The following is a 15674-nucleotide window of genomic DNA, read 5'->3' on the forward strand; positions in this document are numbered from 1 at the left end:
ATGCTCCCCTCATCCTGAGTAGCAGACTCAGAATGCAGTCCCATCACCTGTTTTTTGGACATGACCAAAACAGAAATCTGTTTAGGTTGACTATGGATGATTATAATAAGACTTTTGTTTTTTATTTCTTTCCCAGTTTGGGGGTGGAGGAAGGAGAGTAGATGGATTTTTGTTGACTGAAAAAACTCAATTTAATAAAATTAATAAATCAATTAATTAAAATAATTTTAAAGTATCTAGCAATTTTTTTGGACTGCAAGAACAATATGTGCTAACAATACAATTTTTTAAAATCAGACCTCATAACTCTTCTCCAGGATAGGGAGCTTCAAATGAAGAAACTCCTTCTAATCATATTCTGCGACTTAGGATTTTAGAGGCTTTCTTTGTAAGAGCATGAAAGCTGTCTGTCATTGATCCTTCTGATTTCAAAATATCCTCAGGAATACTGGAAGAGGAAGTGACTTGCCCAGTCTTTAGTGAGTAAGTATCAAAGGTGGGACTTGAGTTCAGGTCTTCCTGACTCCAGAATCAGTACTCTATCTGATAAGTTATTCTGTCTTTCACAAAAGCAGGTTATGACAGTCAAAAAAAGTTAATATGGGAACTAAAAATATAATAAAAATTTGAATTAAAATCAAAAGCTAATATGATCTAAGGGTGACATTATGAAAGTTGATGATTCCAAAAATAATAAAGTGATAGATCTTTCATATTCTTCCCTAGTCCAACCATATAGAGAGTACTGTGTTCCATTCGGGGAACCATATTTAAGAAAGCACAATGATAACTGGACAATATCCAGGGGAGAACAACCAAAATGGTGAGTTCCTTGAGTTCAAGTCCTTTGAAGATCAATTAAAGAAATAAAATATTTAGCCTGAAGGGACTATTATAACTGACTTAAAGCATTAGAAGTGCACATAGACAATGGATTAAACTTATTCTATTTGACCCCAGAGAACACAATGGTTGAAAGTTACAGAGGCAAAAATGAGTTAGATATTAAAAAAAAATCTTAATAGTAAAAACTCTCCTCAAATGAAAGGGATTACCATGGGAAAACATTTAGTGTTAGTTTTGAAGCAAATGGTCACTCATTGGGGTGTGTTGCAATAGGGATCCTTTTTCAGGTATGGATTGAACTTTTGGCTGCTGAGATCCCTTTCAACTTAGATTCTGTGTGGTTCTATGTGTGATCTTCTTGATCTATTCCATAAGTCCTCAGTTTCTTCACCTGTAAAATGGAGAAAGTCAGATTCCATGACCTCTAAATTCCCTTCCAGCTCTAAACATGGTATTCCTTAAATGGCTTGTACCATTCCCAAAATAATAACTCTCATTCAAGAAGACACAGACTCTTTTTTATAATAATTTAAAAGCCAACCACCATTTGTCCTTACAGTCTTCTAATTTCCCCTGGGAGATAAGAGTATCAGTATGAATAGGAGATGCTCAGAAGGGGAGGGTAGTGCTTACTTGGTCAGAAAGAAGATGGATCTTGGCTTCATATTGTTCACAGCTGCTGGAGCTCATTTGGACCAAGCAGGATGTACAGACGCTCTCTCCTGACACAGGCAGAAACATTGCCTGGTGGATGATGGCATTAAGCAGGGAACTCTTGCCTGCTCCAGGTGCTCCAAAGAGTCCAACATAGATGGGGTCCAAGGATGGCTTTTCAATCAGGGCAAGAAGTCGGTTTCTATAAGAATAAAACAGAAATTATGAGTGGCTGGACTTGAGAAAAGCCTGGAGAGACTTGTATGAACTGATACTGAGTGAACTGAGTGAACTGAACTACTGTGTGATGATCAATTATGATGAACTTGCTCTTCTCAGCAATACAATGTTCAAGGACAATTCTAAAGGATTTGGGTAGGAAAATACCATTCACATCCAGAAAAGGAACTGAAGTCTGAATGCAAATCAATGCATACTATTTTCAATTTTTACAATTTACATAAGTTTTATGGTTTTTCCCTCTCATGATTTTTCCCTTTTTGGTTTTGATTCTTCTTTTATAACATGATTAATATAGAAACAGACTTAACAGAATTATACAAGTGTAAACTATATTATATTACTCGCTGTCAAGGAAGAGGGGGGAGGGAAGGGAGAAAAATATGGAACTCAAAAATCTTACCAAAAAATGAATATAGAAAATTATCTTTGCAAGTAATTGGAAAAAATAAATTAATTAATTTTAAAAAATAAAACAAAAAGACTTTTTAATTTTTTTTTACATCATGAAATTTACCATCTCTAAGAGAAGGAAGGAAGGGAGGGAGGGAGGGAGGGGGGGGAAGAAAGAGAGAAAAGAAGGAGAGAGAGAGAGACAGAGAGACAGAGAGAGAGAGAGAGAAGGCAAGATTTTTTCCCCCAGGACATCTGTATTCTATATGCAATATGTAACATATTTCCCCATCTCTGCAAAAAAAGGGTAGGAGGTGCAACTTTTCTTTTTTTGAGGGGAGGGAATGTTCTATTTATATTATTATAGTTATTATGAAGCTACTGGAGACCTGAGAAAGAAAATTCTCACCCCCAAAGTCCTTGACACTGTCAAATGTCCTAATATCAGAAATAGATATGATTTTATTGGTGGAAATGCCATTAAGGATCATTTATCATCTGTTTTTTTTCACTGCACCATGAGAGCACCTACTTTCCAGGGCTGTTCTGAAGATAAAATAAGATAACATTTATAAAGCACTATACAAATTTTAAAATGCAAAATAATATCCAAAGATATCACCACTAGGGATATATCACTAGAAGTTCAAAAAGTAAATAAATGAGTTATTATTGCGAACAAGGGAGTTCCCCCTTATTTACAACTTTTCAAGCAAATGTCCAGTCAAGGGTGCTGTAGAAATAACTCCTGCATTGAGTTGAACTTGATACCTGAGAGCCCTTTCCAAATCTAAGTTTGTATGCATCTGTAATTTATTGCTTTGACTCATCTACATAGAGATAAAATGATAGTAACAATAACATAGTTTCCAGAGTAGAATGGCAGCAGAATGCCACCCCCTAAACCAACATCTGGGTAAAAACTCCTTGATTCCTCCTTCCTTCCTTCCTTCCTTCCTTCCTTAATATCTGATTTAAGGTTCCCTCCTCTCTCCCTTTCTCCCTCTTACATCCCCCTATTCCCAATCCTGTATAAAATACAAACAATTGATTTTAAACACATGGACTCACATGAGATACTTGACCCCACCAGGGATACCATCATCCAGGAAAGCAGATTGGATAAGTTTCTGGTAAGTGTTACTCAGAACCCTCCTGGTTCTTATCTCCAACTTTTCATCTAGAATAAGAAAAGAATATACTTACCATCTGGTATCCATGGTCAAGGACCAAACTCTGGCTCCCTAGGAGTCAAGGTTGAGAGTGAAGGTAGGGGCAAAGGATGAGTTTTCCTGAATATTATTGTAATTCTAGATTAAAGACCCCCTTCTTAAAAAAATAAAATATTGGCTTTTAAGAACTCTGACAATTTGTCATTCTTTGAGGTCTCTGTGAAAAGACTGTAAGAGTTAATTGTCATCTTATAAGAATCTGAGGCAGAGGTAAGTGTCATCTTTGAGAGACTATGGAGGAACATCCTAGGAATAAAAGAAATTCTGAGATTTCCTGGAAGATTTTGACTATTATCCTGAGAGTTGCATTGTTATAGACAATGATTCCTATCCTAAGGAAAAGTCAGAAGGTTAACTAAACTTGTTGGAGGTGACTCTAGCTATATTCTTTTTCACAATTGATACATAACTAAATGTTTTTGTGATTTTTATTATGCTGCTAATAAATTATTTAGCTAATAGTTTCTCTAATCCTATAAGACTGAGATTGGATATTGAAAGAGAGGTTATAGGAGCTCAGCTTAGATTAGTAGTTAAGCCTTTCACAGGAAAAGTTAGCTAAGTATCTGGGCACTGAACTGCAGATCTAGTTAACTATAAAGAGTAAATAAAAAATATAATTCTATACAATAGTAAAAAATTAAAATAATAATAATAATAATAATAGCTAGCATTTCTATAGTGCCTTATAATTTGTAAAGCAGGTTACAAATATTATGTAATTTTATCCTTACAACTTTCCAGAGAGTTAGATGTAATTGTTTACCCATTTTACAAATAAGAGAAACTGGAAAAAAATAGAGGTTAAATGACTTGTCCAGGGTCAATCACTTAATCAATAACCAATTATTAAGCACCTATGTTCCAAACACTATACTAAGACCTGGGATTATTTAAAAAAAAAGGCAAAAAACTCCCTGCCCTCAAGGAGATTACAATCGATTAAAGGAGATTAATGTATACACAATATGCAAACAAATATATACAAAGCAAGCTTTATTTAGGAATAAAGGAAATAGGAAAATAGTAAATAATTAACAGAAGGAAGGCTCTGAAATTAAGATGGTTGGGGGTTCCTGTAGAAGGTTCCTGTAGAAGATAGAATTTTTGTTGGGACTTGAAGCCAGGGATACCCAGCTAGGACATGTCTGAGACTGGATTTAAATTCAGATCTTCCTAGCTCAAGATCCGGCTCTCGATCCACTGTGTACCTGGCTACTTACAATTTAGTAAAATTTGCATTAAAAAAATAAGATAAAACTTAGAGAAAATTCTAAAGAAATACAAACCCTTAAGTACAAGGTGTAGAACGAAACTTCCTAAACTTTAGCTGTTGTCAATGACTATTTAATCTTTTCTTAGGTTAACTTACCAGGCTAAAATAGAGTTCAGTTCCCTCTCCTCCTTTTCTTAGGGTGGCATTCTTTAGATATTTGACACAGCTCTGCCTACAAAGCTGCTGAAGGCAACCTAGCCTTATCTCCTTTTGGAGACTGATTTGAAGTATTAATCTTCTCTGAAACTCTCAGGATAAAAAACATGCTGAGAGAAGAGTTTTAAAAGGTTACCCAGAACTAAGTTCTTTTACATAAAAAGACATAAAGAAAATCTTTTGCAATGTAGTGGAAGTGGGGAAGGTGAGGGAGAGTGAGTGAGCCTTCATTCTCAACTGAAGTGGCTCAGAGAGGAAACAACATGCACACTTAATTGGGTATAGAAATCTATCTTACCTTAGAAGCAAATAGGAGAAAAAAGAGATTGGGAGAAAGGGGTTAGGGGAAGAGGGGGGGTGTAGGAGATAGAAGAGAGGGAAGATCATGGGAGAGGGTACTCAAATGCAACACACTTTTGAGGAGGAACAGGGAGAAAGGAGAGAAAATAGAATAAATGGGAAAGGGGAGGAATAGGATGGAGGGAAATATAGCTAGCAATAGCAACTGTGGGAAAAAATATTTAAGCAATTTCTCTAATAGATTTATGATAAAGAATGAGATCCATCCCAAAGACAGAGCTATAGACAGAATATGGACTGAAGCACACTTTTTTTTCTTTCACTTTATTTTTCTTGAGGTTTCTCTTTGTGGGGGGAGGGGGAGGAGGAATTATTTACTTTTAAAACATGACTATTGTCAAGTTTTTAAAAACTAATTCGGAAATAGTAACAAAATGAATAAAATATAGAATATTGATTAAAAAAAAGATTTTAAAAAGTTTGCTTAGTAGTTTTCTGATACTCACATTCCTTAAGAGCACTTTGCTCTATTGGAGGAAACACTCTGCACTTCTGATCTACTCTTCTCCTCTTTCTTGGTGATCCTTTGAATAGAGCTTTACCAAGGAGAGACAGACAAGAGTTACAAGGATTCTAAGACATTAGGTTTTTGAGGCATTTTTGACATCAGCCTTTCTGGACTCAAGACCTCATGTTAAAAAACCCTGGTCATTCATTTCTGTATTCTTCATGTTGGGTCATGACTGGATCATTCAAGTTAGGAATCCTCTATGCTGCCTTCTCTAGACTTCCTGGTCCATCTCTTCAGGTATTGAACCACAAATTGGATTCTAATGTCCACTCTACCATTTAAATACCTGTGGGAGCTGAAACAAATCTGATCTGCCCTCTGGGTCTTTAGTTTCCTCATATATTATGTAACATGAATGGTTGGATTAGATGACCTCTAAGGTCCCTTTCATTTCTATATTTATAATTCTGTGGTATAAATATAAATTCTACGAATTTATAATTCTAATAGCTTGGAGTTTTGATTTTACTCTAGGTTTGTAAGGAACCCAACTCTGAGCAGAGGTCCAGGATAGACCAATGGGTAGGATGGGCAGTAGAGGCTAAACTACAGACTACAGTCCACTGGGTAACCTAAGTCTAAGGAGGGTTTTCAAATTTGTGGAGGAATCTAAGAGTAGGGTCAATCAGATTCCTACACAAATTTGTAGGCTTAAGGAGGGTCCTTCATTCATTCAATAAGCATTTGTTAGGAAACTTCTTTGTGCTAATCATTACTATAGGCCATGATATAGACAAAAACATTTCTACCCTAGAAGTTTATATTCTATAGGTATGGGGGTGATGTGTACCCAGAAAAAAATTAATGTAAAATAAACACAAGGTAAATGTAAAGTAATTTTCTGTAAACTAACAACCATGAGCATGAAAAGAGACCTAATGTAAGAGGTAACTCCTTAGTTCAGCCTGGAAGGAAACTAGAGATTCTAAGAGGTAGAGATGAGGAAAGAGTACATCCTAAGTATGAGTGGACAACATGTGCAAGGATAGAAGACCATGTCCAAGAACATAAAATAGTTTGTTAAGATAGGAAATGATGTGTAATCATTCCCTGAAAAGATAGACTGGAGTCATATTGGAAAGTGTTTTATAAGTTAAATTCAAGAATTGGTGTTTGATCTCTTAGGGGCAATAGGGAGTCACTGGAGTTCTTGAACAAGAGAAAGATGTAATTAGGCCTATACTTTAAGAGTGTCAATTTAGGGGCAGCTAGGTGGCATAGTGGATAAAGCACCTGCCTTGGAGTCAGGAGTACCTGGGTTCAAGTCCAGTCTCAGACACCTAATAATTACCTAGCTGTGTGGCCTTGGGCAAGCCACTTAACGCCATTTGCCTTGCAAAAACCTAAAAAAAGTGTCAATTTAATTAGAGTAGAATACCTAGAAATTGGTTAAGAGTCAAGGTTCTCAAAAGTCACTCTGTATGATAATGTCTCGGAAATTGTGATTCCCAAACCAGTGGGTTCAGTTTGTAAATAGCCTCTGTGCTAATTATATTGTGCACACTTAAAAAAAAAAAGATTCAAGGTTCTTCAAAGTAATCAAATAGTTTAAGAAGTAACAGGGGATTTAAGCTATATCAAGTAAACTGCATTCTCAATGAGGGAAATTGGGACGGGAGGAAGGGAGAGAATTTGGAAGTGAAAATTTTGGAAGTGAATGTTGAAACTTGTGTTTTGCATGTAACCAGGGGGAAAATTAAATTAAATTTTAAAAAATTTTAAAAATATTTGGAAGTCAAGTAAATGTCCTTCAATTGGGGAATGGCTTAGCAAACTGTGGTATATGTATGTCATGGAACACTATTGTTCTTTTAGAAACCAGGAGGGATGGGATTTCAGGGAAGCCTGGAGGGATTTGCATGAACTGATGCTGAGTGAGATGAGTAGAACCAGAAAAACACTGTACACCCTAACAGCAACATGGGAGTGATGTTCAACCTTGAAGGACTTGCTCATTCCATCAGTGCAACAATTGGGAGCAATTTTGGGCTGTCTGCAAAGGAGAGTGCCATCTGTATCCAGATAAGGAGCTGTGGAGTTTGAACAAAGTTCAAGGACTATCCCATGCAATTTAGATAAACACAGATATCTTATTGTCTGATCTCTAAGGATATGATTTCTCTCTCATCACACCCAATTTGGATCAAGGTACAACATGGAAACAAAGTAAAGACTGACAGATTGCTTTCCATGGGGGGAGTGGGGGGAGGGAAGTAAGATGGGGGAAAATTGTAAAACTCAAATAATATCTTTAATAAAAATTAATTTAAAAAAAATTTTAAATAATAAAGTTTGCAAGATGCTTAACAAAATAAATGTGCCAGGGGGTTCCCATGATGATTTTGAGTAGAACTAGTCAAAGGGTACAGAGCCCAGAGTCCAACCATGAGTATCCTCCCAAATTTTTAAGACATGCCACTAGAAAATCTTAACTACTTTAGTACCATGAGTTGTCCAGGCTGAATATTCTATCATTCCCTAATCTCAATTTTATTGTGTGGGCCAGTAACAAATCTAAAGAGTTTGGATACTTCTCAATTAATACAAAAATTCAAGGAAGTTGCCAAGAAGTATGTAGTAAAGTGACTAATGTGCTAGACTAGAAGTCAGGAAGACCTGAGTTTACCTCCTCTCTCAGACACTAAATAGTTGTCTGATCATAGGCAATTTGGTTAACTTCTCTGGCTCTCAGTTTACCCATTTATAAAGTTGAGAATAATAATAACAGTTCAGACTTATGAAGGTCAAATGAAATAACACACTAAAGTACAATATAAATGTAAGCTATTATTAACTCAACTTTTTAAAATAAAGATTCACCTGGAAAAATCAAGAAGGTAGGATATTATGATTAAAGTTTTGTTTTTTTAAGTAATTTTGGCTAACTCAAATAATTAGCTATTAATTATAAAGTTTTTATTCCACAGCTATAAATCTGAATAAAGGATAAGAAACAGAGAATACTAAAATCTAAGAGGTAGAGAATCACAGAAACTACTGATTAGGGATGAAACCAAGTCTTGACAAGTCCATCTCAACCACTTCAATATGATGGCATAGTAAGAGTTAGTCTCCATTCAGTACTTTACTTATATTACCATCCCCCAAATTTGTCCAGCCCTAAGAAGGAATAGAAGGGAAACCAATAACACATGATACCTAAATGTGGCTCCTGACTGACAAAGTCTTCAGCTTCTGCCATTTTATGCAGCTGGTACTCTTGCCTCTGAATATAGATTAAACCTTGCCTGGACAGGTATACACAGGATCTAAAAACAAACAAAGGAAAACAATATGAACCATCAATAGAAATAAAGGATTAATAAATGTCTGCTTCTGCTTTGTTTCTCCATTTAGATTGGACACTCCTTAAAGGGATGCAGTTTTATTTATCTTTTTATAACTGGTGGTGGTTTCCTTACTGTTCCTCACAAAATACACTCCACATCCCAACTCATATTTTTACTGGCCATCCTCTACTCCTCGAATGTTCTCTCTCCTTATCTCCAACTCCCAAATTCTCATATTTCCTTCAAGTTCTAGATCAGATCCCACCTTCTGTAAGAAGCCTCTTCTGATCCCCTTTAAAGTTAGTCCCTTCCCTCTGTGAGTGATCTCCAATTTAACTTGTCTAAAGTTTGTTTTACACTGAGTTATTTGAGTACTGTCTCCCCCAACAGACTGTGGACTCTTTGAGGGCAGGGATTGTCTTCTGTCTTTCTTTTTATACATCCCCAGAGCTTATCACAGGACTGATTGTGTGTATGTGTGTGTGTGTGTGTGAATAAATGTCTTCTTAACTTGATGACTTGAATTGTATACCAAATAATACCTAATATAGTGCCATACACAAGCCCCCCCAAAAGTATTTGATCTTTTTTACTTATTTAATTTCTATCTCATGGGACAGCTAGGTGCACAGTGGTTAGAATACCAGCTCTGAAGTCAGGAGTACCTGAGTACAAATCCAGCCTCAGACACTTAATAATTACCTAGCTGTGTGACCTTGGACAAGTCACTTAACCCCATTACCTTGCAAAACAAAACAAATTCTATCTCCTCTGATAGAATATAAAATCTTTGAGGACAGGGTCCATTTTATCTTTGTCTTTGCATCTTCAGAAACTAGGAAAGTTTCTGGTACATATAGGTCAATTATAAACACCTGCCAGATTGACAGATTGATTGAGGATGGGACTTGGATATGACAAAAAATAAAACAAGTGGCCAATCTGATTCGCTATTGACTTTCAACTGTCAAAATCTTCATAGAACAAGCATGAAAGACAACAAATGGATGACCAGAAGGCTATTTTGGAACCCTAGTATAGGCATTAAAGGAACAAAGGGATCCTCCAGCATACTAGATTTTTAATGACGATCTTCATGCTGATGATTGGCATCTATATATTTGAAATTTCCACAGCATAAACACATTATTTCATTGGCTATCACAATCATCCTATGAGGTAGGTACTACTTGTAGTCACAAAATTGTAGAACCTATAATTGGAAAAGACTGGGCCCAATCCCTATTGAAAAAAAATAATTTCCACTAAAACATACCTGACAAGTGATCATCCAACCTCTTGAGATTATTTCTATTTTAGAAATGATGACACTGAGGCTAAGTGAGGCTGTCATTCACCCAGGGTTATATAGGATTCAAACTCCTGACTCCAAATATAGTGCCAGTCCCACTACATATCCCATAACTTCTCTATAAAGAACTTGTAGAAAGACATTAACAAGAATTATACAGAATGGGGAACAGATAGGTGGCACAGTGGATAGAGCACTGGCCCTGGAGTCAGGAGTACCTGAGTTCAAATCAAGCTTCAGACACTTAATAATTACCTAGCTGTGTGGCCTTGGGCAAGCCACTTAACCCCATTTGCATTGCAAAAATCCTTCAAAAGGGGGGGGGGGGTTGAAATCATGACCTGTAAGCTACTTTCCAGATCTAAATCTATGATCCTTCAATTTAGCTTTAAGAGAAGGTAGATTCTTCCTCCTTAAAGATTTTTTAGCAAAGCAAAGATGATTATTTATCAGTTATATTGCAGTAAGGATTCCTTTCATGTGTGAGTTGAATTAAATGGTTGCTGAAGTCCCATATTCCCCCTATAAGATCATAAGATCTATGAGAGAAGGGATCATGTCTTATATAAACCTTGTGTATTTCAATGCTTAGAAGATGTTATCTGTATACTAGCCATTTAATAAATTTTTGAGAAATTTAAAAAGACAATGGGCATGATGACCTGTAGAGAGCCAGACCCTGGGAGTGATTTACACATATCCTTGGTGACCTTTTCCATCAAAGATATGTATGGATTATTACTCATTGTACTGATCCGTTGTCTCACCAGTGAACCCTGGCCTGGGATAATCTGTGGCTCCAGAGGTGGTTGTAAAATGTTTTTCTGATAAAGAAGTATGCAGATTTCTAAGAACAAATATTGTAAATTTACCCAGGAAATTGTGAAATTGGGTCTCCTTTAAGTGGTCATTCCTGAGATGAGTTTTGCTATAAAAAGTCTGAGTTTCCAAAAATAAAGTTGGTAGATTTTCACTTCCCCAATTTGTGTGTTTGGATGTGTTTTTCTACCTGACCTGACTTGTAAATTTATGTTCAGACCCACACCAGAGCTATGGTGGGCTATAGTGAGCTTGTTTCTGGAGAGGCTGAAATAGGTGAATTCAGAAATTCTGAACTGCAGTAAAACTAAAGTCAATCAGTGTAACTGAATTAGGCAGCTAACGGACCCTGGTCAGAATCACAGTAGGTCAAAACTTCCATGTTGATCTGCAATGTGGTTGGGAAGGGAAGAAGGAAGGTGGGGGCGAGGGGGGTGGCACGGGGAAGAAAGAGTAAAGGAGGAAAGAAGTGAAGAAAGGAAAAAGGGAAGAAAAGAGAAGGAAGAAAAGGAGGAAGGGAAGAAAGGAGGGAGAAAGGAAGGAAGGGAAGGAGGGAAGAAGAAAGGAGGAAGGGAGAAAGGGAGGAGGGAGGAAAGAAGAGGGAGAAGGGAGAGGTGAGGAAGAAAAGGAGGGCAAGAGGAAAGGGAAAGAAAGGAAGGATAGGAGGGAGGGAGGAAAGAAGGAAGAAAATTTTTAAAAAGCACAGAAATCAGGAAGGTAAAGAAGACTATTTAGGGCAATAAGAGAGATAGGAATACCTAGTATTCTCTTTTCCTGTACAATCAAAGGGGACTTAGGAAGAATAAACCCAGTTACCAGAGTGATTTTTTTTTTATTCATGTTCAACCCTTCTGTTTCCAGTATAGTATCTCAGATGCAGGAAGCAATGACTCTTCTGAAATATGCAAACCTTCACCTGACCTGACCACCCTTTGCTAGCATCAGACCATGACACCTCATGTGAACAATGGAATAATTTTTTTTAAATCACAGCTCAGTTTCTTACCCATGGCTTCATTACAGGTTTCTCCCTGTGATTTTTAATTGGATACACAAAATCATTTTCTTAATTTAACACTTCCAATTCTCAAGTTCCTGTGATTCTTAATTTTATCACCTATTTTAAAAAAAGAGTAATGGATTTCCACTACCTATTCAGAATTCTAGTCATCATCTAATAAGATGCTAAAGTTTTTGTAAAGCTAGATGAAACATGTCGTTAAATATCTATGCTTTCATTGAACCACCAGATCCCATGGCTCAAGACTAGATTATAAAGTTGAAAAGCTGAGGAGAGTAAAGGGAACAGGAGGGATGTGAAGTAATAATAATAGTAATCAATAACAATAATAATAGCATTTAAGTAGCACTTTAAGGTTTATGAAGCATTTCAGAAATATTATTTCATCTTCACCCTGGAAGCTATTATTTAATTTTTATAGCTGAGGAAATTGAGTTAGATGGAAAGTTGTGTTTAAAGTTTAGATCTTCTTGATGCCAGATCCAGTACTCTTAACTACCATGCCACCTAATTAATTGTGTTTGGCATACCATTAATCCCCAGATACAAGCTAACATAACAATCAACACCCAGAAATTGAAATCACAAGTTCAGAAAGACACAAGAGTGAAAGGATGGCTAGATCTCCCAGTCAGAACCTCTCTCTGAGTCTGCTCCCTGTGCTCCACAAGCAATGAATTAGAAACAGGTCCCTGATAACAAAGATATAAAACCAGAAAGCATCAGTTGCAGAAGTTTCATCTAAAACTTCAAGACTCTTCTAAGTTTATGCTTTGTGCTGTGAAAAGGAGCCAGCACCTAGATTCAGAGTTAGTGAGTTCTTCACTTAATTCCTTCCTCTACCAATGCTGGGAATAGAATATTCATTAGACTATGTCATATTTTGTCTTCTTTTGCCTGCTCCTAGGAAGGAAAGCTATAGCTAGGCCAAATGTCTTTTCTGGGCTTTCTGGAACTCCTAGCTTCAGAACCTGTCTGGGGATGAAATGGGTCTAAGAGAAGCTTGGCCTTATGGCAGCTATTCTATTACATACTGCTTTTATTATATCTATGCAAAGAATAAAATTTGACACACATTCAAGTGTGGCTTCAAGTGGCAGGCCAACCCATTGTGCCATTGATGTATGAATAGAGTTCAGTGAAATATAACAAATTCAGGGAAGAAGGGTTTTCACTGAATAAGGGCTTAGAGATATTCTGATTTTGTAAGGTCATACTAACCACACCCCTGAGTGTATCATCTTGTGCAGGAAGTCATTTAACCTCTGGGTCTCAGTTCTCTTATCTATAAAAAAAACAATTGGAATAGATCACCTTAAGTCTTCTAGTTCTGGGGCAGCTAGGTGATGCAGTGAATAGATCACCTGCCCTGGAGTCAGAAGGTCCTGAGTTCAAATCCAACCTCAGACCCAATAATTACCCAGCTGTGTGACCTTGGGCAAGTCACTTAACCCCACTGCCTTACCAAAAAAAAAAAAACCCTAAAAAAAGTCTTCTAGCTATAAAGTTCTATGATTTGGGGAAATCATTAACTCATAGGTTTTCTTCAAAGGAAGAAAACTGGTTTTGAAGTTGTATCATGGAATCATGGCATTGTAGAACAAAGAAGACTTTGGAGATGATGTAATCTATTCTATTACTTTACAAGAAGAAAATGAAGACCAGAGAGGTTAAATGACTTCTTGCCCAAGGTAATCTAGACAGGGACAGAGCTAGATAACACAATTATTTTTTTTCCTTCTTCCCTCTCTCTTTCTTCCCTCCTTTCCTCTCAACCTCCTTCTCCTCCTACCCCCTTTGTTCTTTTACTCTCCTTTTTCCCTTCCTTCCCTTCTTTCTTTCTTTCCTTCCTGCCTTCCTCCCTTCCTTCTGTGCTTCTTTCCTTACAGAGATAATGGGGCTCAGCAACTTCTCAATCTACTTCTGGTGACTTGTGAGCTTTGGTACCTTATAAAAGTCACATAGACTCAAAGATTTCTTTTTGGTGCATATCCTTTAGCAAGGGGTCAGAATTTGTTTCATCAAAAGTTACCTGAGCATATGTTCAGCCCCATCACACCATTACCCTTCCTTCCTTCTTCCTCCCTTCTTCCTTCCCTTCCTTTTTTAATTCAAAGTTCATAGAAACACTGAGGATAACTGCAAATTTTTTTTAAAAATTTTATTTTTAGTTTTTTTCTTTTTCTTTTTTTTGCAAGGCAGTGGGCTTAAGTGGCTTGCCCAAGACCACACAGCTAGGCAATTATTGAGTGTCTGAGGCCAGATTTGAACTCAGGCTCTATCCACTGAGCCACCTAGCTGCCCTGATAACTGCCAATTAAAATGGAAAAGTATTTTGCAAAGTTCATACCCCTTTCTCTGATCCACGAAGCTAAATGGGTATCAACCAGACCTTATCATATACAGGTCCCAAGAAAATAAAAGCTGTTCCTTTCCTTACCCCCAGATAGTAAAGAAGTGTGCTTGCTACCACATGTTCTTACTTTTTAAAGGGAAAACTATTAAATGAGATCTAATTCTGGGCCAAATTGAGCATGACCTACCCTGGAGACTGAGTTTGGAAAGTCATTATGGGGCTTACCTTTTCCCTAACAACAGTGCTAGAAATGTGGTTAAAAAAAAAATAAAAATTTCTAATGCCAGGGCAACTGAAAATTGTCATAAATTATTGCTTAAAAAATGACTGCTATCTCCAGATGTTCATACATGCATGACTGTGAACCTGTTGCATTCTTTCCCCAATGTAAAACTACGGTTAACCAAACATCCGGTATTACCGGCTGCTATTAGCTCCTCTGTCTGTTGGCTTATTTATTTTGCTGAGCAATGAACCTGAAAGTGGCATTTTTTAAAATGAAACCTTCTGGGTTAAACTGTACTGGGATTGGAAGTGGTGCACAAAGGGGGAGGGTTGGTCTTTATTTTTCCCACAGTCCTTCCCTTCTTTTCCTTTTCTTTTCTTACCTATTTGTTGATTTGGTTCGGGCCTCTATCCATTTTATCTTAAGATTTACTCTTGGATCATAGGCTCATAGATTTAGAACTAAAAGAGACATTCAAGATAACTTAATTCAGCCCTCTCATTTTACAAAAGCTCAGTGTTGTAAACTGAAAATACAAAAATAATCATTGACTTTTTAATAGGATACCTGGATCTCTAATGCCTTATTGCAACAAGGATTTGATAGAAACACTTTAATCTCATTGTACAAACAAGGAAACTGAGGTCCAGAGAGATAAAATAATTTACCCAAAATTATATAGCTATTTAGGGAAAGGGCTATACATTCACATAGTCATTCAGCAAGAATTTATTAAATGTATCCTTTGAGCTAGGCTCAAAGGTCTTGGGAATAAAAAGACAAAAATGACAACATTCTCTACTCTCAAAGAGCTTATATTTCATTGAGAGAAAATAATATGAACACAGAGAAGGAAATATAAACTATTTTCAAAGTTAATACAAAATAATGTTGGGGAGAGAACTCAAATAACTGAGGGGCCTTCAAGCTGGACCTTGAGGGAAGCTCAGTCTTCCAATGGGCAGTAAAAGGAGAGCATTTC

The 15674-nt window shown here is 36.7% G+C and overlaps 1 protein-coding gene across 11 annotated transcripts in view; it reads right to left on the reverse strand.

Annotated features, from left to right (window-relative positions):
- Nucleotides 1-15674, reverse strand: part of LOC141504764 (KAT8 regulatory NSL complex subunit 3) — a 160515-nt gene that overhangs the window by 74802 nt on the left and 70039 nt on the right. For 9 of the 11 annotated variants that reach the window (XM_074210027.1, XM_074210022.1, XM_074210017.1 and 6 more), the window contains 2 exons: nt 8828-8937; nt 5606-5693 (listed from right to left, as the gene is read on the reverse strand). In XM_074210027.1, the coding sequence (XP_074066128.1) occupies nt 8872-8937 (66 nt within the window). In that variant the 3' untranslated portion in view covers nt 5606-5693; nt 8828-8871. Of the gene's footprint in view, nt 1-1479; nt 1703-3204; nt 3314-5603; nt 5694-8827; nt 8938-15674 lie in introns of those variants that run through there. The other 2 variants (XM_074210029.1, XM_074210030.1) reach the window with 1 other exon arrangement.

The sequence above is a fragment of the Macrotis lagotis genome, chromosome 1 (genome assembly GCF_037893015.1).
Source record: "Macrotis lagotis isolate mMagLag1 chromosome 1, bilby.v1.9.chrom.fasta, whole genome shotgun sequence".
Taxonomy (NCBI): Eukaryota; Metazoa; Chordata; class Mammalia; order Peramelemorphia; family Peramelidae; genus Macrotis; species Macrotis lagotis.